The sequence below is a fragment of the Hippoglossus hippoglossus genome, chromosome 3 (assembly GCF_009819705.1).
Source record: "Hippoglossus hippoglossus isolate fHipHip1 chromosome 3, fHipHip1.pri, whole genome shotgun sequence".
Lineage (NCBI taxonomy): Eukaryota > Metazoa > Chordata > Actinopteri > Pleuronectiformes > Pleuronectidae > Hippoglossus > Hippoglossus hippoglossus.
The window spans coordinates 27,732,006-27,756,428 of NC_047153.1; the positions used below are offsets into that span (position 1 = coordinate 27,732,006).

Genomic DNA, 24,423 nt, shown 5'->3' on the forward strand with positions numbered 1-24,423 from the left:
CGTTCTAAATGTCTGACAATCATCGGAGCGATTGTTTTCCTCCCCTCCAGCAGGAGCAGCCCTGCCGTCCTCCCTCTCCATGTTAATTTGACTGTAAGTCACCCTGGAATACAGTGTGTTTCTCTGAGATTTAGGGCGACCATTAGGAGCCATGCAGGCCGGTCAATATGATGATCACACTCTTCCTATTAAAACCCATAAATACCAAAACACCCACTCCGTCGGAGGAGTGGAAGTATTTTCTGACAGCTGAGGGGAAATCCTGGCGCCAATAAACAGGCTTCGACCATTTATTTTTCTTCCCCTATATACGTTTCACAGCATTTTGGAAAGGAGCAGCCTATTTCCTTGAGAAAGGGGGCGTAGGTGAGCTTGTTTTCAGCCGATAGTTTGCATTTGTTCTCCTGTTGTCTTGTTTTATTTCTATTATTTAGTCTTTCCTCCTACACCGCTCGTCTATCTACTGGGTTTAGTCTGCTGTGCTGACCTGTGTCTCATTCCGACTTCATGTAACAAAGCTACTCTGCCCTCATTCTCCTCCATGGTTCCCTCTGGCAAAAGTATTGTTACCTTTCTCTCCATCTCTCTCTCTCTCTCTCTCTCACTGCCGATATTCCCCTTCCTAGTTTTTTAAATTGTGTCACTCATTCTTTTATCTGTTCCTTTTTGCTTCTTCCTCTTTCCCTCTCAGTTACAGCCTGTATTTCTTTGGCATGGTGCTGACCGTTTCATATACCCTTCACCCCACCCCCGACCCCTACTACTCTGTCCTCTGTCCTCTCTGTTGTCTCTCACCATAGTTCTTGCACCCGTCCCTTGCTTTGTCTTTTCACTTCCTCCCCAGCTGTGTTCATGTGAAGTGACGGCTGCTCACTGACCCCCGAGGAAACATCTTCTCCATCTCCAGTAAGCGGAGATATGTGCTGGCCCTGTTCACAGCAACTCCCACACACACACACACACACACACACACACACACACACACACACACACACACACACACACACACACACACACACACACACACACCCCTTGTGTGTCAAACTGTCACTGTTTTAACTAACATTTTATTGAGTCATTATAATGTATGAATAAGTGAATAATAATGGATTATTCAGATGCACATAAACATAAATTTGACTTGTATGTGGACAAAAACATGCCGTTACACATAATACATAATACTGTACATTCTTACACACATCAGAGACCATGGACACAAAAGGAAGATGGGGCAAGGCATCTCCACTTCCTCCCGTTGTACAAAGATGAGGCCAAAATATCCCAGACACAGGTGCTGGTGACCGTGAAGTGAAGCCGAGGTTAAAACCGAACTTACCAGAAGGATGGACACTTAAACATACATTAGCGAATTCTGCTGTGTTCTCAAATGGCCCCCGGACTTTCTGTGGCATTTATACCAGGGAACTGGCAGGAGAAAGTTCTCAGAAATTCCATAGCCTCCCACAACTGACATTTGCGTTCACACAGACAGCCCCTGTGGAGAAACTCAGAGTTCAGTGCATGTCTGAAAGCAGCTATCGTTCATGTTATAAAGTCTATTCCAGAGATATACAAACTCTCACAGATACAGGAAAGTACTAAAGTAATATTCACTACTAGTGCTAATATGAACACTATCGATAATATTAGTGGGTATGATTGTAAAACAACACAAAATCTTAGTTTCTCAAATAAATAAGCTACACAGACTCATACACTGAAGCATACGGACACACACAGACACACAGAAACCATTATAGACCTGAAACAATACACAAATGAGTGCATCCTATGCACTTACACGTGTTCTTGCACTGTATACAGACATGTGTGTCACAGAAAAGGACGAACACCTGTAATGTACAGAACCAAACATGTATCTATTTATGCATCCACTCACATACAGGCCAATACACACACACACACACACACACACACACACACACGCACACGCACATGCACATGCACACAGCCATATGCCATACTATTAAGACATATCTCTTAGACCAGAACAGACACTCGCCTTGTTCTTGGAATGTCCTAAAACCTTTTCCATGTCCCATTTTCAACCACTTACTCAGCATGTGTTGCTCTCATCTAAGGCTTTTAGGCCCCATTAGATGTTTATGCCAACCAGAGGCAGAGCAAAGCAGGGATCGGACTACAGGGCGCCTCCGGAGCTCCCTGTTAATGTAATAGCGAGCAGGCCGTAGCCTCTCTCTGTGGCTGCCTGCTGCCTATACTGAACTGGTCACATTTATCTGGCCTCCTGTCTGAATTCATTAAGCGTGAGTGCCCTCCTTGGCTCAGTTGGAGCAGCGTGGGTGGACAGATAGAAGGATGAACTGGTGTATACACATTATTTTAATTCATGATTCTATGGAAAGGAGTCCATCTTTCTGGGTCAGTGTACATTTGAACGGTTTGATTTCAACACTAGAGTGACATTTTTCCAACAGACCACAGAAAACGAGAAGGGAATTTATTTTCTCCTCTTCAGGCTTATATTGAAAACCCACAATATATCTGAATTGGATTAGTGAGGCCCATTTCATTATTTGGCAGAAGAAATTAGAATTATATTTCCATTTTCTTAAGAAAACGGAGAAACAAGGATGTACAACCTAATTTCCCTCAGTATGATTTACAGTGAGCGAAAATAAAATATAAGTTGATTATTTGATTATTATGTGTGTTCTTATGTACTTGTTTGATGATATCCAGACAAATAGAGTCTTAAAAGATGAATAATTATATTTAACCGAGAACAGATTACTGACAACGTACTGTCTGGGCGGATAAAGTTCAAGCTATATTGCAATAAGGGCGATCAGAGTTCATGTTCCACAATCTCCACAACATGTCAGTACATTATCCTACTACATTAGAATCACATGAAGACATTTTGGACATAAATTCAGGCCCTGTAAACACTACTGTGGATATGTTTCTTGAAACAGATATTTTCCCCTTCAGTTTGTTTTACTCATATCTGTTAAATTACCTTATCTGAGACTAGATGTCTTCACGGGTCCACATGAACTACAGCATTCAAGACCTGACCCTGCACCCGTATGGGCTCAGATCCATGTTTTTATACAGTCTGGCTTGGGTCAAGTCTCAGGTCTGTTCAACGTTCTGTGTAATTACTGAGTAGACCCAAAAAGACCCATCCGGCCATGTCAGACAGCACTGAAGAAAGCCCTGTTTGTGTGTGTGTGTGTGTGTGTGTGTGTGTGTGTGTGTGTGTGTGTGTGTGTGTGTGTGTGTGTGTCTGTGTGTGTAGGTAGCAGCCACGGCAACAAACATAGTCCAAACTATCTTTATTGTATTGCAACAAAACTGCAACGCTAATTGCAAACCAGTCACACTTATCATCTGTCACGCGACAATAACTAGACCTTTAATCTGAAATCAGGCGTTGATTAGGTGAGCCATGCTGCTATTTCAACCAGCAAGAGACGGATAACAGAAAACCTGGATGTATTTTCTGAATTTTCTTGGAGGTAGGATTATATGTACCACGGCCAGGCACAGGGGAGAAGGCTGCTAAACGTTAACTTGTTAAAGCAATCAGATGTGAAATCCGTACTGAATGGGTCTGTGTCTACAGGCCAATGTTACTCGGTTCTGCACTCGTGTCCCAGTTTTTAAATGATAGACGGGTCCTGGTCAAGTTCGGTTGGAACATTTCGGAATCACTATTGTTTCACAAACACCTGTACCGTGTGATATTGTTTTTTACTAATTGAACTGACGGAACAACTTGTGGCCATTGCACATCTCTTGAGTTTTGATAAGCTACTCGATGGAAAACAAAAAGTGCGTCATCTCCACGTCCATGTCCCTTTTGGGAAAAATCCAAATAGTGATGCAGATGTCTCCTGGCATTTTCCAGGAATAAACTGTATGAGAAGGTTTCACATTCACTTTCATACTGAACCCGCAGTCAGTCGCTGTCGTCCCTACTAAGCAGCTGATGTGCCAAAACATCAGTAAACACTTTTTGGACAAAGCTGCATTGACTTGATTGGCTGAATGCTGCTAAATTTAAAGCTACTAAGACTCCAGCATTCCAAGATTTACACACACACAAATTAGTCATGACATCTTCACAATATACACTCACTTATCTATGAACATATAGTGTAATGGACAGAGAGATATATGAAAATAGGAGGCAAAGTCAAAGTGAACTTTATTGTCATTCATGACCACACAGCAAAGAGTGCCCGGCAGAATGAAACTGCTCGTCTCCCGCAAAACACTGACACACAAGGGCAACACACACACACACACACACACACACACACACACACACACACACACACACACACACACACACACACACACACACACACACACACACACACACACACACACACACACACACACACACACGTCTTAAAAATACATGTAGACAATAACAACTACAGCTTAACAGAATCGAGTGCCGGAATAATAGCAGCAGATTTAAATTATTGTAATGTATGCACAGTAATTCATTATATAAATGTATTCATATGACTATCAACCATATGACCAGGATAAGCATTAACCTTTAATACGACCTAAGAAGTGACGACCTGGTAATGGAGTTGCCAGCCAGCCAGACCATATACTGTGTTTCTTCCCACCTCCCCCAACCTGTATCCTGTCACTGTGTCTAAAGGCTGGTGGTTAAAACTATCAAGTTATCATAGAGAAAGAGTAATTGTGTTGCTCAAAGCATTACAAATTACACATTGCAATTCACACGTCTTTCCCGAGGCAGTGCCCCTGCTACCCTTTATATTTCCACAGAGCACATCGGATTTCATGGGGAACATTTCTTCAGTATAAAGAGGAAAGAAATTAGAGTGAAAAGTGTTGAATGTGAAGTCTGCAGAGTTTCATTCACACAAAGGTTGAAACCTAAGCTGCTTTCAGACATGCACTGAACTCCGGAGATCCTCAGGAGTTTCTCTGGAGGAGGTGCATGAGTGGACGCAAATGTCCGAGTGAGAGCCTCTGAGAGAGATTTTCGGCCGATTTTCTGCTCGCCTGGCCCCATAGTATAAAGTCTGCAGAAAGTCCTGAGGAGTCAATGTGGGAACACTGCAGGGAGTGGGGGGGACTGATGATGTTTCTAACATGAGACGGACGCATAAATGAAAACAATCTAAACCAAAAGGGGAAAAAAAGGGCTGTCATATTGTAGAAGACACCAACAAAGATGTCAAGTCAAGAATGTGTACGTCACATCATGCCTCAGTCTGCTGCACCAGCTTCCGCCTGAATCCTGTGGCGAATTTGTTGCTGTTGTGAACGTATCAGCGGAGAATCTCCCTCTGTGTTGTGCTTGTGTGAAATACAAACTGGGGGAGGTCTGGACCCAATTCTCCTGAGTTCCTCTACAGGTAATGTCTGAAAACAGCTCTGATTATACTCTGGTTTATCTTGAACCCTGCTAGTGACAACATTTTGTACAGACATGGTTCCCAGTCTTTATCTTTGCCAACATGAGGCCAAGATTTGTGGTTTTAACTGAAATATCTTATTAAGTATGGGATGCATTAGGTTCAGATGTTGTGCCCCCACCCAACCATTTCCAGTCTGCTGTAAATCCAGTCTGTAAATCCAGTCTGTAAATCCAGTCTGTGACAACTCTGGACAATCGGAGCACAGGACAGGGTTAAGGTACATGCCCCTGATTTTTTAACACTGCACATGTCTTCAAGCAGCGAAAATAAGCAATCACAATGCATATGAGGATCATATGAGTGTCTGTTGGCTTTGGGTCCGGCTTGGACAGATACATGAGGCCCCGTCCGCCCTCTATTGCTTACAATTTAGATTTTCACTGAACCCTTTCACCTCCTCCTACTCAATGTGTTATTCTGTAGCAGGACAACTGGCTGAACGTTGTGTAGTTTGAACTTGGACTAACCTTTGAAGCAGTTCCTGCAAAATACCTATAAAACTGATGACATTCCCATCAGCCGCAGCACTACTTTTTGTTTGAGGCGACCTGATGAACATCATGTCATTGTGAGCATGTGCGTATTTAGCCTCACAGGGCATTAAAGGGATAGTTCACCGGAAAATGAAAATGCACTCATTATGTACTCACCACTATGCCGATGGAAGGGGAGGGTGAAGTGTTTGAGTCCACTAAACACACTCTTGATATAGTCTTTTTGCACTGTCATAAGATTACTGTGTATGTTATTGTTCATAATGAAGCTTATAAAGTTGAATAATATCATTATGTATCGTGTTTAAAGAATCTGAATTAAAATGGATAGTTCATTTATTCATCTAATTCTTATTTATTTTATTATTTATTATTTATTATTTATTATTTATTATTTATTGTATTTATTTATTTTGTGACCAGTGTTTATTTACCCAAGTCGGTTGTTCTCTATGATGCAAACAATTGTTCTAATTGTAGTCTTTGTCAGCCAGTCTACAATGCAGCCTCCATCAGCCCCAGCCACGCACCATACAATAGCCTATTTAGATGAGCATAATGAGAAATTGGGAGCACACCATCCAGGCTATTGTGGTGTTCGAGTATGAGCAAATTGCCTGTTTTTAAGTCATAGTCAAGGTGTCCAGGTGGGATGGGGGTGGGAGGCTTTGCCTGAGAGCATCCAGCTGCTGAAATGGCCAAACTTGAGCTACAGTCAGCAACACCAGTGTCTGTAATTAAAAGTCTCGAAAGAAGGAGCGGAGTGAACTGTTTATGCAGACTGAGGAGTTTGAGCAGAAGGGAGGGCGAAGCATGAGGGTTGAAATGCAAAGAAATGTGATGCAGCCTTGAGTGTGTGGGTCATGAGCGGGTCAGGCCTCATACAGCAGCTACTCTGAATAGACTTTCAGTTAAATATGACAAATTGGCCCTGGTCTATTACTGTAATTATTGCTTTTCAATATGCCCTTTACAGTATTGTCTATTTTAAACATTAGGCTGATTCATATGGGAGTTGTGGTCATGGCTGCAAAGTTAATATTAAAGATACTTTAGTACATTGTTTTTCATGCATAGTTAGTGGCAGGGGTGTTTGTAGCTTTTCAGGGCATTTCACCTCTCCCCGAGAAGGGGTTAATTGGGATTGGGCCAATTTCTGCTGTTCTGGAGAATTAGGGTCAGAGCCCCAACCCCTACAAAATTCTTTGATATCCCTGATATGTATATTCTAAGCTAATTGAAAGGCAGAATTGGATAACTTATGATATAATGATATAATAGGGCCATATGCACATAAGTGGACTGCATATAGCAAGAAACTGCCTTGGTTGTTGGTATGGGTAACAAAACAAGTTGTTCTTCTACAATTTGTGTCCTGTGCATGTAAATGATGCTTCCCCTAGGGGTGCTCCAGAGAATAGCTGCTGCATGGGCGCATCCAGGATCTTTCTAATCCGGGGCCATGAAAGGGCCACATTTTACACAGAGGGGCTAATGGAAGGAGCAAAGACCCTGGATCCTCCCATGAAATGCTGTAATACAGTGGCAAAGATTCCAAAGGGCTGCTACTGGTCAGTGCCACTGGGTTTAGGGACATTTGGTCAGGGCATCAGTCTCAGCTTGCTTAGTTTTATTAACACTTTCATTCATTATAATTTTACTTGTGTGTATTTTTTTATTGATGAACTACAAAACAATGTTGATACATTATGGAGCTTATGAAGAGCTTGTTCAGATTCAGAACAGAGACCAACAAATAGATGTGGATTGGTAATGTGGAATTTTCCTGTGAGCAATTGATAGATCCCTTTCTTGTTTCAATGCACTTCTTTTGAGTGAGCCGGTTGGATTGTTAAAACTATCACAACTCTCAGACATAGGAATTTGTTGAAAAGATGCTCTTCTTAACATTTGTTGGAGACTGAAGGTTGAAAAAGGGCACAGGTGCGAAGATAGCAAGGCTTTGTGTGCTGATACTGAAAATGTCTAAATTTAGGCAGGAGGCATTCAGAAGTTTGCCTCTGTGTGTTCAATACTAAAGGAAACATTAGTATTTCACAGAGGTGAGGAATATCACATTTCTGAGCCAACAGAGCATGTCAACATAGTGCTGTGTGCAGAATGTTGTGGAAATCGGGTCAACCTTGCAAGACAAACAGCTAATGAACCTGACAAGAGTATGAAACCGCATGGATGAAGCTTATTTGCATTCAACCTGGAGTTCTGGAGATACTGGAGTTCCTTAACACAAAAGGCTATATGTTGTCTGTTAGAAATAACAAGAGGAAATTAGGTCCTGAAGCATATTAATTATCTGCGTACAAGCTTTTGCAAAGCAGCCCTTAGTTTGCTCTGCACACAGAGTTGTGTAGTGTGGCATGAGGAGAAAAAGGTCTTTGCTGAACTTCTTTTATTCTTGGTATAAACCTCTGCAGCAGTGTTTGCTGAATAGAAGTGTTTGTGTGCTCCCATGTGCAATTTACTGCATTTACTGTGTAGGAGTGTGTGAGTATATATATATACATTAATGTTTCTGTCACTCAGAATATGACATGTCTTTAGTCTGGCAAAGCTTCCTACTCTTAAAACTGTATAGCCCCCCCCCCCAGCAAACACACACACACACACACACACACACACACACACACACACACACACACACACACACACTAAAAACACATTCACATAACCACAGAAAGCAGTGCCAGGGAACCAGCCACTGTGACACCTCGAGCCAGACACCCCCTCTATGGCAATCTTCCATCTCTTGTGCAACAACAACAACAGCAACACACACACACACAAACAGACTCAACGGCAAACACAAGGGACATACTGTACATGTGCAGTTCTGAAATCTTGAGCTTGTTCAGCGTTACCGTGAGCACAACAGGGATTCTGCTCTTGTCTTCATCTTCGTCTCATGCACAAATCACTTGATGGAAATCTTCTGTTCATATGTGTTGTGCTGCAACAGTTGCTTCGAACACACACTCATTTAAACAAATATATATATATATATTTTTATATATATATATATATATATTTATTAAACAATAATAAAAAACATACATTCCTTGGCTTGCAATCCCAATTTATCTTGGTCTGGTAAACAGAGATAGAAGATTAATAGAACTCCCACCCACCCACCCACCCACCCACCCACACACACACACACACACACACACACACACACACACACACACACACACACACACACGTGCAGTATCTATGATGAAGTGCACATATGATTTCAGTCCCTTGTGAAACAGGAACCAAATGAACACATGACAGTGACAGCACCTGCTCCTGGTTGTTAAGATAAAGAGGTGTCCACACACACACACACACTTATTCACATACGTGCACCACTTGCATACACACAAAGTAAACAGAGCACCAGAGAGTGCGATGAATACAGAGTGGAGGAGAGTCATTCACAGCAGAGTGGGATGCAGATGAGACGCCTACACCAGACTGAAAGAGAGAGGCAGTGAGAGGCAGAGAGACAGAGGATGCGATGGAATGTCAGAACGACAGTGTTAAACAGGGAATACCAAATCAGTTTAACTATTCATATATAGTGACGACATAATTAATGAAATCTCTTACACAGCTGAAAACTGACAAGAAACTTAGAGTCCACTTGAAACTGCTCCCTCCTTCACCAGCTCAGCTCATTCCGTCTTGTTTACAGAGAAAACTGTTGAACCTTTACAACAGCGAGAGAATGTGAAGGCTGACGTGGGTTATTTTCATCCTGGCGCTCACTTCACTCGTTTGTCATGCAGGGACGCTGGAAGTCAGTTGTTGATGCTGAGAGAAAGCATATATACGATGGCATCCTATTAAATGCAGTGCACTAGCACAACGAGCATGATTTGAGTAGCAATTTGAACGGCCACAACGAGTTGTTTGGGAAGCAACAATACAAGACAGACACACAAAGGAATTTTCTTTTTTTTCTTTAATTGACTTGTTTCGTAAAAGTTTTGGCCTTGCAGTTATAGCCCCTCAACAGTAGGGGTGCTGCAGCCCCCTCAGCACTTCTACTTCCAGCATCTTTGGTGCCATGTCACTTGGTGCTGCCATGTCTTTAGAGAGACAGCTACTCAATTCATTCATCTTTTCAAATCTTGCATTCTCCAATTATTTACCTTTTCTTTCCATCTTAAAGGTAAATTACCTGGAGAGATATCCATCCAGTATCTTGCAGTAAAGTTAGTGTTAGGCTGAACAAACCTAACCCTAACATGCTCTGAATAAATTGATGGAAGTATTACCTTACTAGGCCAAACAAGCTTTAAGATTAAGAAAATAAATGCATTAAGCTAAGTGCTAACTTTTGTTGCCATGCTGCTCAAAAGTCTCAAGACAGTTCTGATTTAATCAACTTCAGGGACTTTGGGATCATCTTCCCTAAACTAATTTACTGAGGGTTTATTAGCTAATCAGTTTTTACTTCTACCTACCTTTGCCTCCATTTAAAAGTAGTGTAATGCATTCATTAAGCATTGTTCTAGTCTATCCACCACTCAAAGTACTTTTCCTTGCAAGTCACATTCACCCATTCACACAGCGCTAATATACGATGCACTTTTTCTATCACACACCATCCCTCCAGTGCTAGCATACCTGCCAGGGGTAATTCGGGGTTCAGTATCTTGCCCAAGGACACTTGTTTCACCTCAGCAAACAGACTACTACTTGAAATTAGGGACACAAACACCTGCACTTGTGTTTGCTCTTCATCGTGTTGTATTCATGTTGATTGAACTTAGTTATCTGTTCCTACCCGTGTGAAGCATGAACAGCACCAAATGTTAAGGCCAGGCCATTGATGTCCACCCAGAAAAAATGACTGAAGCTTCACTTTCACTTGAATCTGAAACAAGCTCACTGACTGACTGATCTGCAATGTAACAAAGCTAAACTGCGCTGGGTCTGGATTTGAACATGAATGGTTGTCTGACAGAGATGTCATCACTGTTATCGTGACAGCTCTCTCCCATCACCATCACTCTACAATCTTTTGGCAGACGCTTTTGTGTACACACACTCACACACACACACACACACACACACACACACACACACACACACACACACACACACACACACACACACACACACACACACCAATTTGGCCTCTAGCACACCGCTGAAGGACCCTTTGATATGACAGATAGATTCTTTTTATCTCCAAAGTAAAGGCTGACCATGTGGACGGCGATTATTTACTGTTTCATCAACAACAGACGGACCTTGTGTGTCATCCTCTGTCACCTTTATGTTGGGTTACAGGTTTGATCCGTTTACGCTCAAGCCCACCCCCTCGCCTCCAGGGTGTCGAATACGTCCTCAACGTTACAGCAACAGATGACAACGCCTCAGGCGGACCTCAGGCCCTCTCATCCACGGCCCAGGTCATAGTGGGAGTGGATGACGTGAATAACAACAAGCCTGTCTTTGAGAAGGTAAGACAATGTCACGCACTTCTTTCAACCAATATCTGCTTGTGTCTTGGTCGTCTTTCCTTTCTCCTTTCACTGTATCTCAATCACTTCTCACTAAATCATTTTCAGTACAAGTTCTCTTTTTTGCCTCCATCTATTCTATGCAATACTACTCCATCACTTCTCTGTCTCCCTCTCTCTCGTGTTTCTATCTCCTCTATTTATTAGCTTCCCCTCTCTGGAGGAGTGATTTGCCGCCTTGACCCTCATCGGTGCTCTCTCGTCTCCATCCTACATCATCTCGGTCTTTTAATTAAAGCTTTAAGGGGTGCGGGTGCTACGTCTCCTCTTGCTTTTTTCAAATCATGTCCCAATTTTTAAATTAGGTGACTTTTGAAGCCCCCCAATGTATCATGAGCCAAGATTAGGAGCACCGGCTTGCTGAGTAAACCTTGCTCATTCCCTCCTGGGGGAAGTAAGCAGTAAGTGTTTCCCTCTTGGCATTACCTCTTTGCAGGGAGAAACAGAGGGATGGGCGACAAGATAACAGCCAAGAGAAAAGAGGAATTCCTGGTCCACAGTATTTCACGTGCGGCTGTATACTCGATTTTCTCTCTCAGGAATCTCCTGCTGGCATCATAGTGCAACTTTATGATTCATTCTTTTCCCTCTGCTGGCGGGATGCTGAATATAATGCCCCTGCCCCTGGGCCGCCACAAACACACTGCCATTGGCGCTTCTAAGTCAAAGAGCCAATTTGAAAAAGGAAAAGAAAACACAACTGAAGATGGAAAAAAGAATCAATCAAATAAAAATGTATGAACAAAGAAAAAAAAAACGTGTCAATAGAGGGAAGAGTAAACACCGGACAAACAACGTTTATTTTCTATGTGTCTGGTGAAAGATGGGCAAAGAAGCTGAGTGAAAAAGTACAGAAGAAACAAAATAAGTCCTCAAAGAAGTGATACGAGGCAGAGCGTTGGTTTCTCTCTTAATAAAGATATCCGAGGTCAGCTGCTGTTTCCTCTGTGGCTGGCAGCCGGCAGCGGGACACTGGAGCAGAAAAGACCTTTTATCTTGTTTTAATGCCGAATCGTAAAACATACTGCAGCCTCTCTGGAACTCAGTGCTGGATCAGTGGACCAAGACACAACGAACAAGAGACACACAGAGAGGTAGATTTACAGAAAGCCAAGATCTATCCGAAAACAAGAGCAAACTGGACAGAACAACATGAACAAAAATAACCATCCAATAATCCTGCAATTGGGAATGCACTGAATTCAGAACTTGTCACACAGCTAGATACCCAATCCCATTCATTTATGCCCCCGCCCATGTATTTGTGGATGATTTGGATGAATACGACTTGGTCGGTTGGTTGTGGGACGACAGTAGAGCGGCCGCTGCTGGAGACACCAGAACGAAAAGCGACAGCAGCGTCTACTGAGTCTAAACTCAATCCTGCCTGCCTGCTGAAGGCAGTCAAATCTTTATGGATGGCCACCGACCTCTGGCCACCAGTTTGTGTAGCATTTCTCCCGTTGCTGCTGATTGTCAGTCTGACTGCGGCAGAGTGTGTTTGCGTGGGAGAGAAAAAGTGAGCAAGGCAAAGGGTGCACAATAAACTGTGGATATGTGCACACACAGCTTTCTCCCTCATATGCATGCAGTGCGACTATTCACGCCTCATGCATCCAACATGATACACAGAAGCCCGAGTGGACCATGGAGATGTGTCAGTCACCGGGTTTTTCTCCTGTGTGTTTGTAAAATTAGCAAAACAAGTAAAAGTATTTCTTCTCATGTCCACAATGCACAAGCCACAATTTGGTCATGGTGCTGTAGCGAATGAAAAAGAGGCACGAGACAAAAATAAATTGATATCTTGTGATGCCCCTGGTTCAAACCACATTAGGCCGTGCATTAAGGCGCCACGGTCCACGTTGCTTATCAGAGGATCCTAGTAGCAGTAGGTTGGTAGACAAGAATCCCACCTACCAAGCACATCGTGTCCCTCTGTCCTCGGCCAGATTGGATATCACTACAGCGTTTTCTTGATGTGAACAGGTGTCTCTTCCCACTTTGCATACTTCAGCTGGCTCCTTTCAACATGAAGACCTTATTAAGCAGATTGGGTAACGGTCACATGCAACTGATCCAAATTAATTACAGTTTTTTCATCAGTGTCATTGCAATATTCAGTGTCCCCACTGAGTCATTCAGTGCATCCCAGATATCCTTCACCTTGTTTGCATCTTCAAACCTCTTTGATAAAACAAACAGTATTTACTGTTTGTTTTATCAAAGAGGTTTGGCTGTTTTTGAACGTCAGTGATGAGTCTCTTGGCCATCTGTCACGTAAGACGTGGCGTGTTGAACATGGCACCCTGTAAGTTCCGATGTTTTTTGATTGGCTGCCAGTGTTTCTATATTTTATCAACCTGTTCTGAAAGTGACTTCAACGATATAGTGTCGTTGAAGTTGCCGTTCGGACTCCAACATCCACTTGAGTTCGAACAATATTTTGATAATGTTTTTGTACGATGTTTTTTATAGTTATTTAGAGTTAATATTGTTCCTGGTGTGGATGGCCGTATCATCTGAGCACTTGGTGAAGCATTGTTGCACGATTGACGAATGTAGGCCAGGAGAAAAAAAAATGGGGCCAATGAGAGGAGGCAGGAATTGAGGGAACAAGAGAAGGGTATAAATTAAGTTCCCCTGTTGTTAATTAGACGTCAAAGGGAGGCAAAAACCTGCAGTACTGAGGGATCCCTTCCTCTCTGTGTCTGTGGCACATCAGCATCACCGCTCCAGTGAGACAGAAAAAAAGAAAGAGTTGATGGAGACAGAGTGTGAGAAGAATGAGAGACCAGAGAGAGAAGAATGAGGACAGAGAGAGTGAGTGTAAAACAGACAGGGTTCAAATGAGGATAATAAATCTGCATGTGTGTGATGAGTTCAGTGATTGACAGAACCTTTGAGAGACCAAACTAGGAGCACCTACATTGCATCACACGACTGAATGAATCTCTGCGATGTGATAAGTCATGAGTGGCTAAATGAAAATAGTGTTGATTGCTAAACTTTAGTTCAGCCATAGACAGATTGCCACTTCCTCCCATTGTACAACCATGAAGCCAAACTGTTCAGGATACAGCTGCGGCCATCTTGCCTTTTTGACATCATTTGGAGCCACAATCGTAAGTGAGTTTCAGCTATCATTCACCCTGTTTTACAGAATCAAATACCTAATTACAACTAAAGAAACCATCCCTGGGGAAAAAATGTTAATATGTATTTTTTTTACATTTTAGTCAGAGCGGCAATGTAGATGTTATGGCTTCAATTTTGGGAGCTGTCACTCATCCATTTTTATATACAGTCTGTAGATGTCTCCCAATCCAGGACTTCTGGCAGAGGACGCAGTCTTTGCATCCCATGAAAGAAGGAGCCTTTGTGGGACATGTAGACCTCGAAGCTCAAACCAAAACGAGTTGGTCTGATTTATGGAAGATGTCCTAGATCTGTGTCAGCAGTTTGTACCTTACTGCTGTTTTAAGGACCCTTGCAATAACCTGTGCACTGCTGGCTGTTTGGATTAGGTTGAATGCTGATACTATATTTGCACGCAGCATTTACTCTTTGACAAACGGTTTGTCACTTCAACATCCACCCATTGTAGCATCTGTTGCTCGGGGATGAGCGAAACATTTCTTGGCTGCAGCCTCGTCACTGTGACGCAATCAGCCATGTAATGCAGCTTGTGAAGGAGGCGACAGCTAAATTGGGACACCGCTTGTGAATTTAACTTTAAAGATAGAACCCTTTTTCAAGAAATAATTCTGTAATTCTCACCATTTTAAACACAACGTTGCCGATAGTTAATTGTGAAATGTTTTACTTCTTCTCATTGTTGGTGTTATCCTTTTATATTCATAAATTGATGTGATGCATTTTATCCCGGGGCATCGTTCCTCTTAAGCATACACATCCTTTGAGTCTTGAGAGGATGAAGTACAATCTGTACAGAATCTGTTCTCCAGAACATCTCTAATGATTTTCAGCACGTGAGTGGTTCTGGTGGAAGTGGCCATAGAGTGCTGACATGAGGCTACTACTCTTTACAGTGGTGTCTTTGTGAGGTGCAGTTTGGTGTTTTTTTAAAACAGAGAGGCATTGATCTTGGACCATTAGTTGTAATGGTTATTCTGTCCTGTATGTCTAAGCCTTTTTTTCTCAAACCTTTACAGATATTTGTTTGTTTACAGATTTTGCACTTACAGTTACTGTATTTACTAAAAACATATCAAGGTCAGACTTCAGTATAAAGTATGTAATGGTGACACAGTCATTATGTAAAGGTTCATGGGTTGCATTCAAGATATTGCTGAATTCAGTTCAAACATGAAAAAGTTAAAACATAGTACATTACCTGGCCTTCAACAACCGGTGTAAAATCAATCTGTTCTTTTAAACCCTTTCTATTTTCCTCGTGGACTTGTTTCTAAATATAAATTATATACAATTTTGCCAAATCTAAGTAAAAATTTGTTTTTATAAAATAATAACATATTTATTTTCGAACACTGCTCTCTCAGAAGTGTTTTCCCCATTTCCAGTAAAAGCTTAGCTTTTTTTTTATCACAGCACAAAAGATCAACAGGTCTCATGTTTACCAAAGTGCAGGAGCTGCAGTGAGCACATCAACCTCTGCCCATGGATGCTGGGATGGGTTCCTAGACCCCTGAACCCACTACCATCATACTGCCTACCGTAAACAGGATAGGCAAATGTAGAAAATAAATGGATGGAAACGATGGACCCAGGCTTCCCACTTTCTTTCTGTGTTTGCTCATTATTCTGTGCCCATGTTCCACTTTTTGTCCCACCAGTAAATAATCTTTACTCTGTCCCTTCAAAATAAATAGCATTCCACTTCCCACACACTCCCTCACTGTTTCGATAGAATGGAGTATTGATCTAGATTTGTCCATACTTACATTGCTGATCTTCTCCTCCTCCCACCCATCCCCTCTGCCTGCCACCTCATTCTCCTCAGTGTCAGCAGTACCGAGAGAGCACGTCGGTCCTGGAGAACCAGCCGGCGGGGTCGTTTGTTCTGCAGGTTCACGCTGTGGATGCTGACGAGGGCTCCAATGGCAGGGTCACATACGGCTTCATGCACAAAGACTCCACTATTCCCGCATTCAGCATACACCCTGAAACTGGTACTGAAACACACACAAACTCACTTCCACTTGCACAAAAACACAAAAACATACGAGTGCACATACCTTTATCCCAGTGGGAAGTCTCATGCGGACCTAATTCTTTTCAGCATATCCATCAGGTTTGACAAAGTGCAACAATTCATGCAGGGTGTTGACAAGTGTACAGATAAGTTTAGAGTTTAAAGCTATTTCTAGATTCCTTTTAATAACAGACAGAATGAAATGTGCAATCATTTTTGCAGCAAAAAGAAAGGATCATAATTCAAAGCCTTGTGATTAGATGCATCATAATTACTGTCTGGAAATTGTTTTTCACGAGGCAGTTTCTTTCAACTGAGCTCATAAGTTTACATAAAACAAAGTTACTTAATTTTTTCATTAATCAAATTTGATTTGTATAGCTATTAACAAATTACAATTTCCCTCATAGGGCTTTGCGACATCCTCTGCCCTTAACCCTCAACAAGAGTGAGGAAAAACAACAAAAAAACTGTTAACTGGTGGGAAAAGTGTCAGAGGATTATGTGTAATGCCAAAAAAATGAACATCAATACAAACCAAATAACATAACATTTCACTTCAGTTGCAACTTTGTTTTAGCGGAGTAGGGAATGCTTTAACTGTCAACACAAAAATCCTCTGTGAAATTAATAATGAAGATAATTCTCTCAGTATTTGATGATAACTTCTTTTGAAATACTCAAATATCTTTTTGCTGCTAAGTGGAGTCTTTAACGTTTGGCCCGGAGGCAAACAAAGGAAACTCATTTTCTCGTTGAATTGCAGATGCTCTGGAGACATGAGACCGAGCGGTGTTTGGTAGGATTTACCTGTCGGATCAACCTTGTTGTGTCTGTCTCTAGGGGTAATTGTGACTGCGAGGAAATTTGACCGTGAACGCCAACGGGAGTATGCGGTGACCGTGACCGCCACTGACCAGGCGGCCGACCCGCTGATTGGCATTTGTCAGCTCAACATCCTCATCCTGGACCAGAACGACAACAGTCCCAAGTTCGAGAACATCCGATATGAGTGTAAGTAGATGACCAAGGTTTTTATATTGTTATTATGTTTCTATACTGCTGAACTATCAACAGCAAATATGTTGTGAAGGAAACACAGTCCCTGGTTGGAATATGGTTGGAGGTGAAATATTTTTTTCAATGAATCACGTGTTTAGATTATTTACAGCAGCAGAGTCCCCCGGAGGTGTTAGTGTAGATGGAAGGTGTAAAGATCTCACAACTGCCACATTCGAGATTGGAGGTTTGCATCCACAGTCCCATCTGTGATTAAGACAACCAAAGCACTTCGGTTAGAGAAAGATCAGAGTTTTAATTAAATGCTAATAAACTAAATTAAAGTGTTTTTTCCCAAACTGACAAAAAATGACAATACAGAAGATTAAATAATGCTGTGGATATTATGCTACGAGATCGGATATTGATAAGTAGAAAACTACGGAGACATTAGAGTGGGAAAAAAAGTTGTTCTCACAACTTAATAACTCGTTTCCATGACATCATTTCATATATTACATTCCCCAAATGTAAGCAGGGTTGCTCTGTATAAAATGAACACGTCGACGTTGTCAAGATTTTACTGAAAATAAATCCATTTACACATCACATCAATACAAAACATTGTCACGTTGCAATTCAATTTTTATACGAGGTGAACTTGATGTCTGTTTGCAATCTATAAGAAACTAATTATCATCTGTATTTCCTTGTTTTGGTGTAATTATTATTCACAGTGTTCTTCTTTATGCAGCAAATGTGTTATCAAACAGCAATTATGCTGCAAAGTGTGAATTATCTCGCGTTTTTATTGTTTGCAGCTCTTTTTCTAAATGTGTCACAGGTTGTCAGAGTGTTTTTTTCTTCATTTGTTTGTCTTTTTAAGTTGCAGCAGATTGCAAACACTTGACCACTGCACTGACAAAGTCAAGAAAATGAAGTCTTCACATCACCACTGGAGCACAAACCACACTCCTTATTCTTCCTCTCCCGCAGACTTCCTCCGTGAGGACACCATGATCGGGACGAGTTTCTTGCGAGTGGCAGCTCATGACGATGACTTTGGCACCAACGCAGCCATCATGTACTCTATGTCCAGTGAACAGCCGGAGTACCTCAGGGTCAACCCCCTGACTGGATGGGTTTATGTCAACCAGCCCATCTCTCAGGTATGAACATACTGTGCAGAAACGGGTAATATAAATCTGCATTGAAGGCGATTCCTGCTTGCTATTAAAAAAGCTCATATCGCACAGTTTGCTATTTTGAGTGCATGTATAAGCTTTCTGCTTATATAACTGCTGATACGTGTAGCAGCGTTGTGAATAACCTATGGGTTGTCCTTGGGGCTAATCATGCTAATGGGACCACATCAAGTGAACAAAAATACTTCAAAGAGATTATGTGATTTTATATTTACAACCAAGAACTCATGTGAGACTGGCAATGAACCAAATCAACATGCTGATTCTCCCAGTGCATGGCCATAAAGACAAGTATATTTGTAATCAAGCCTTTAATTGTTGACAGTGAGAGGGCAGAGGTCCATTGGCCGGTAGCACAGGATAAGTATCATTGCCGACATATTTCCTTCCCCTTGCTGCCACTAAGCCTCCATTTCACCAGCAGAAAAACAATCTTGGTGAGAACATGAACAAGCAGTAGAGGAAATTGCCAACATAGTGTGCACTGTGGCATAGATGAGTGCCACAGTGATACAAAAAACACAACAATTAACCATCTACCAGTACAAAGAGGAATGAGTGTTTGTATCCTCAGCACCTCGCCTGAGTGAAGGGTTCACTAGAACATATCCGTGTTTGAAGAGACTAAACTTTTCCACTAATGAGGACAACTGCATAAAGTGTAAAACACATGCAGCCACTGCCTACACGTTTATTTCACCTTCCCCTTTGCAAATGTGATGATCTCAGTTGTCTTAATTGCCAAGAGCAAACATTGAATTTTAAAACTGCATAACTCCAGCAAATCTTAAAAACTAATCCTGGGTCATGTGAAAAAACTGGCTCAGTGAAAAGCAGTTTTCCACTCCATGAATTCAAACAGCCCTTTAGAGAATGGGTAAATAGTCAACATTGCATGTTGCCTAAAGTGGGAGACCCTGTGGTAAATTGGAAAAAGTGAACTCATATTTTGTTTCTGTTGTGCGACAGACACCAATTAACTTGCATTGCGGATACAAACTTATTTTCCTTTATTTAATGAATGAAACTATTTCCTCTGATTACAGTGGCTACAGCTAATTGCTTTTGTAAGGTTTATAAAAGTATGCTGCTCCACTGTGGGCTATGACCTTAGATCAACACAATTATCCCTCAGTATGCTTGTTTTTACACAAATGCAGCCGACAGTCAGTTGAGTCTGCACAGAAGTGTGGGAAATTGATTGCTTGCTGAAATCTGTGTGACCTGTGACCCGTTCGTAAGCCTCCACGGAAGCTGTGATTATCACTGTCACACTCATTGACAAAATGACAACACTCCATCATGTGATCTTATCACCTCTCCGTTACTCTGCTCTCCATCGTTGGGGACCTCCTGCCGCAGAGGACCTACATCACCAGGGAAATCGTGGCTACGGACGGAGGGAACAGGACCAGTTCAGTGGAGCTGGCCGTCACCATCACCAACGTGAAGAACCAGCCCCCGCACTGGGAGAAGGACAGCTACAGCGTGGTCATCCCGGAAAACACCGTCAGAGACACGCCCATCGTGGTACGTTGGGTGGGGGGTGTGGTCGATGGCAAACACAGGCTGAAGAAGCAAAAACACTTAAGGAGGAATTGCTAGTAAATACATCAGGGTCGGACTGATGACTGACGTGACTAGTGACTGATAGTGGCATCATGATCCACCCTTCCCTGGGCAGCAGAGCGTACACTGCCACACTCACACACAAACATGGAGCTATACTGTCTGTACTATAACATAGAAGGAATTATTTATTACCTCTTGATTATTAGGAGACATGTCTTAATCAACTTTTTGGCCCCCATCAGAGTGATTTAATATTAGGCATCACCCAATAATGAGACAGTTCCCATATTTTATTTGCGTTTGGTACATGTTGATTAAAAAGCCGGTGTATCCGACACATTGACAACATAGCTTTACACCAGTTAATGTCACTCACCTTAATTTTATGAGCCTCTTGTTCAAAATCCTGAAGGTTATGGTTCTAAAATATAACGTCTGTAAGCTTCCTTTAATGATATGATATAAATCAATGTTCACTTTGCAGAATGCTTTGGAGATTTGATGCAAACTGCTAAGATGTCTCACTCTGATGGATTTGTTGGAAGTAAAGAACAACTCAGTTGAGACCATGGACTGTATATGAAGAAGAACGACATGACAGCTCCCCAAATGTGAAATCAAAACGTCTTGATTGCCCCCTGCTGGCTGGCTGCCGTATAGACCACAAACTATGTCTCCTCCATGTTAGTGGCTGGAACACTGACCAAAATAAATAATAGGTATTCCTTATCACACTGATGTTCAAATGCTTATTTTTTGTATACATTTGGGTTGGCATGAAACGTCATGATTGAAATCTGAGATTAACTCACATTTGGTCAAGCGTGTGTATCGGTGGGACGTTGATAGCTCCATCCATAGATCAATGGATAGTGGGAGGAAGTGGAGACGTATCGTCCTTCTTTATATACAGTCTAGTTCAGACTTGGTTGCACAGTGACACGCAAACTGATCTCAGCCCACTTTAATTTAGGCCTGTCATCAAGTTAATTAGTTACAGCCAATATGAAGAAGCAGCAGCATTTTTTGTTATTCTAACCGGCAACAGCGACGCTCAGCGCCATTTAAAAATGGGAAGCAGCTGATGATTATAAGCATCAGAGCTTAATAAATCTACTGCTGTCTTCCATCTCAATGTACATCATTATATGGCAGTTCATAAGACATCGCCTAAGTCTAAAGCACATGGGAAGAGTTTTTGTTCTTTTTTGAAATGTAAAAAAAGCAAGGCATGTTTATTTATAATGTGTGGCACCTTACAAACAAGAGGGTGGTGGCCCAAGGGGCAGAGAAAGAGGCTTTTGACAGAAAGGGTTGTGAGTCAATTACCCAGACCGGATGATACATCTCAGCAGGGACAGGGACACACTGCAGTACTCTCAATACACCCAGCCCCCCTCACCATCACAGAGGTGCCCTTGAGCAAGGCCCTTAATCGCAACTGCAAAGGGGAGCTTTGCCCTCTGTGAAACTTGAACAATGAATAAAAGTTAGAAAAAACAGGAGGCAATTTGAAGTGCTTGTCCTCTTCCCAGAATTAAAGCACAAGCAGTAGCCGTCAGCATCCAGAAAGGTCAGTGCAGCTCCGGTGAAAGTACAGCAAATCTGACTTTATCTGTCTCTGGATCATTGCTAAAAGCGGAGAAAGCATGTTCTGTTTTTTTTTTTTTTACCAAATAGAAGAAGGTGTCAAAAGATGCCTACACAGAAAATAAATTGTCTCCAAACTGAGCAAAAAGTTAATATCTATTCTAATTACACATAAGAATCATGATGCCTAATCAAAAACCTGTGTTGATATTACTCCAGTATTTGGCAGCTCAAATGTTTCCTCAGAACTGGATTTGATTATTCACAGGCATCAACTTTTTACTCCATTAACATGTTATCGACGGTATTTTTTTCCGAGCATCTCTTGAAAGCAATTAAATCCATTAAAGTTGCTGATGAATACTATTAACCCAAAGTTGAAAATGAAAAGACAGAGGAGAGTACTTTACATGGGGCCGTGAGTGTGTGTGTGTTTTAATTGTGTTTGCGAGAGATGCTGATAAAGGGAGGGAGGGAGATTGAAAGAGAGGGAGTGCGGTCCCTACAGTACAATGTATTAATCGAGATGGCAGTTCAGCGTTGATTTGACTGTTATGCAAAGATGCAATAACTCTCAGCGGGTTGTAATAGCTCTGCTGTGGAAAATTTAGGTTTTTATGGCCTAAATCAGCTCATACAACAGCCAGGCATGTTTGCCAGTCCTGAATGCCTAATAGGGTGTCTCATTATTGTAGTGCTTTGCTCCACAGGTTGAACGGATACAGCTAGGTCACCCATAGGAAAGCCGCATCACGTCCGAGATGGCATTTTTGATTTTAATTGGGGTGTGTGTGTGTGGCCTCAGCTCTGAGTAGCCTCTCCTTAATTAGTTTAGGGAGAATGCATGATGAAGAGCAGAGTGTTTGATCCCGCAGGATTTCAGCAGGTTGTTTTTTAGTCCAACAGTTTGAGACTTACTGCCTGAACATTTTAGTGCTCATTATTATGTGCAATAAAGCACTTTTATCCATTTGGGCAGATCATTTGTCGATATTTAGGATGCACACTTCCACTGAAGCCCAGCAGCAGTTGTCCCCCATCTCCGTTCCTGTCCTGAGGATCTCTGATGGCATTTAGCGTTTTCTCCAGCTTTTAAAACTCGTAATTGGAAACATTCAACATTTCTGTCAGGTTTTCGGTCCACAAGTCAGTATATTTACTTTAGAATTGAGAAAATAACAATTATACATATTGAGTCACAGGTCAAAATCATTTCCCAGTTATCAGGTAAGATGATGAGTTGAACACCTTCCACGATGTCAGAGCAGCGTTATGTAGTGACATTTTACATTGTGTAGCTTGTGTAACAACTGACAATTATGTGAGTGATGGTGACCCTGGGTTTTAACTGACAACAGAAAGCCCCTCAGTGGCATGCAGACTAAAATGAGTGACATTTCCTGTCATAGAGAAATCTCACTACCTTCTCCCCTTGTCTCTGTTTCACACAGACCATCAAGGCCACCTCCCCTCTCGGGGATCCCAGGGTGACTTACAATCTGGAGGACGGAATGGTCCCAGAGACCAACATGCCTGTTCGCTTCTACTTGACCCCCAACAGAGAGGACGGCTCGGCCTCCATCCTGGTGGCTGAGCCCCTTGACTATGAGACCACCAGAAACTTCATGCTGCGGGTTCGAGCTCAGAATGTCGCCGCCGTGCCATTGGCAGCCTTCACCATAGTCTACGTCAATGTCACAGGTGGGCCATTTTAATTATACATTTTTTTTATCTTAACTTGCTTTATTGGATTTTCATTCCTCCAATATGTGTTACATTGTCTCCGAACACCATTGATTTCCTGCATTCATCTAAAAGCATTGTTGCAACTGGTTAATTGGAATTGTGTAATCAGATCTACAGTACGACTGTGTAAGGTTACAGGAACAGAGGACAAAGTGGGTATTTGACTGCAGATTTCTGATGGCTAAGGTATAAGCTAATGGAGGAGCAGGATGGATTTGACATGGTGAGTTTGCAGGATGGGCTTAATGGACTTTTTATAACAATAAATGGACAAAGCTGCTCTCAGTGAAGAGCAGCATTAAGCACTTTGCTTATTCCAATACTGAACTTGAAACCAGCCTCAGGACCCAGCTATGGTCTCAACTCATCGAGTGCCAAACCTAAAACATGTCACCGACATATATATTATCAAAGCATTTTCACCTAATGTGTTTTGAGTCACTGCCATAAAAAAAACTACTGCTGTGTATATGCTTTTATTTTTCATTCTCACCCTCTGTATTCAACATGGACAGTGACACTGTTACAACAGTTGCTCCCCATCTGAGGCCATGGCAAGAGACAGAGTAAAGCGCATTTGGCAGGAACAGAAGGGTCAGTTGTATCGCTGCGCTTTCTAAGACCGGTTGTGTTCTAATT

General features: G+C 42.0%; 1 protein-coding gene across 1 annotated transcript in view; it reads left to right on the top strand.

The window, feature by feature from the left end:
• si:ch211-186j3.6 (neural-cadherin) overlaps positions 1-24,423 on the top strand; it is a 292,082-nt gene that overhangs the window by 113,934 nt on the left and 153,725 nt on the right. The window contains exons 8-13 of the mRNA XM_034570740.1: positions 11,264-11,436; positions 16,481-16,649; positions 17,516-17,686; positions 18,668-18,840; positions 20,239-20,406; positions 23,490-23,739. Of these exons, the coding sequence (XP_034426631.1) occupies positions 11,264-11,436; positions 16,481-16,649; positions 17,516-17,686; positions 18,668-18,840; positions 20,239-20,406; positions 23,490-23,739 (1,104 nt within the window). The remainder of the gene's footprint in view (positions 1-11,263; positions 11,437-16,480; positions 16,650-17,515; positions 17,687-18,667; positions 18,841-20,238; positions 20,407-23,489; positions 23,740-24,423) is intronic.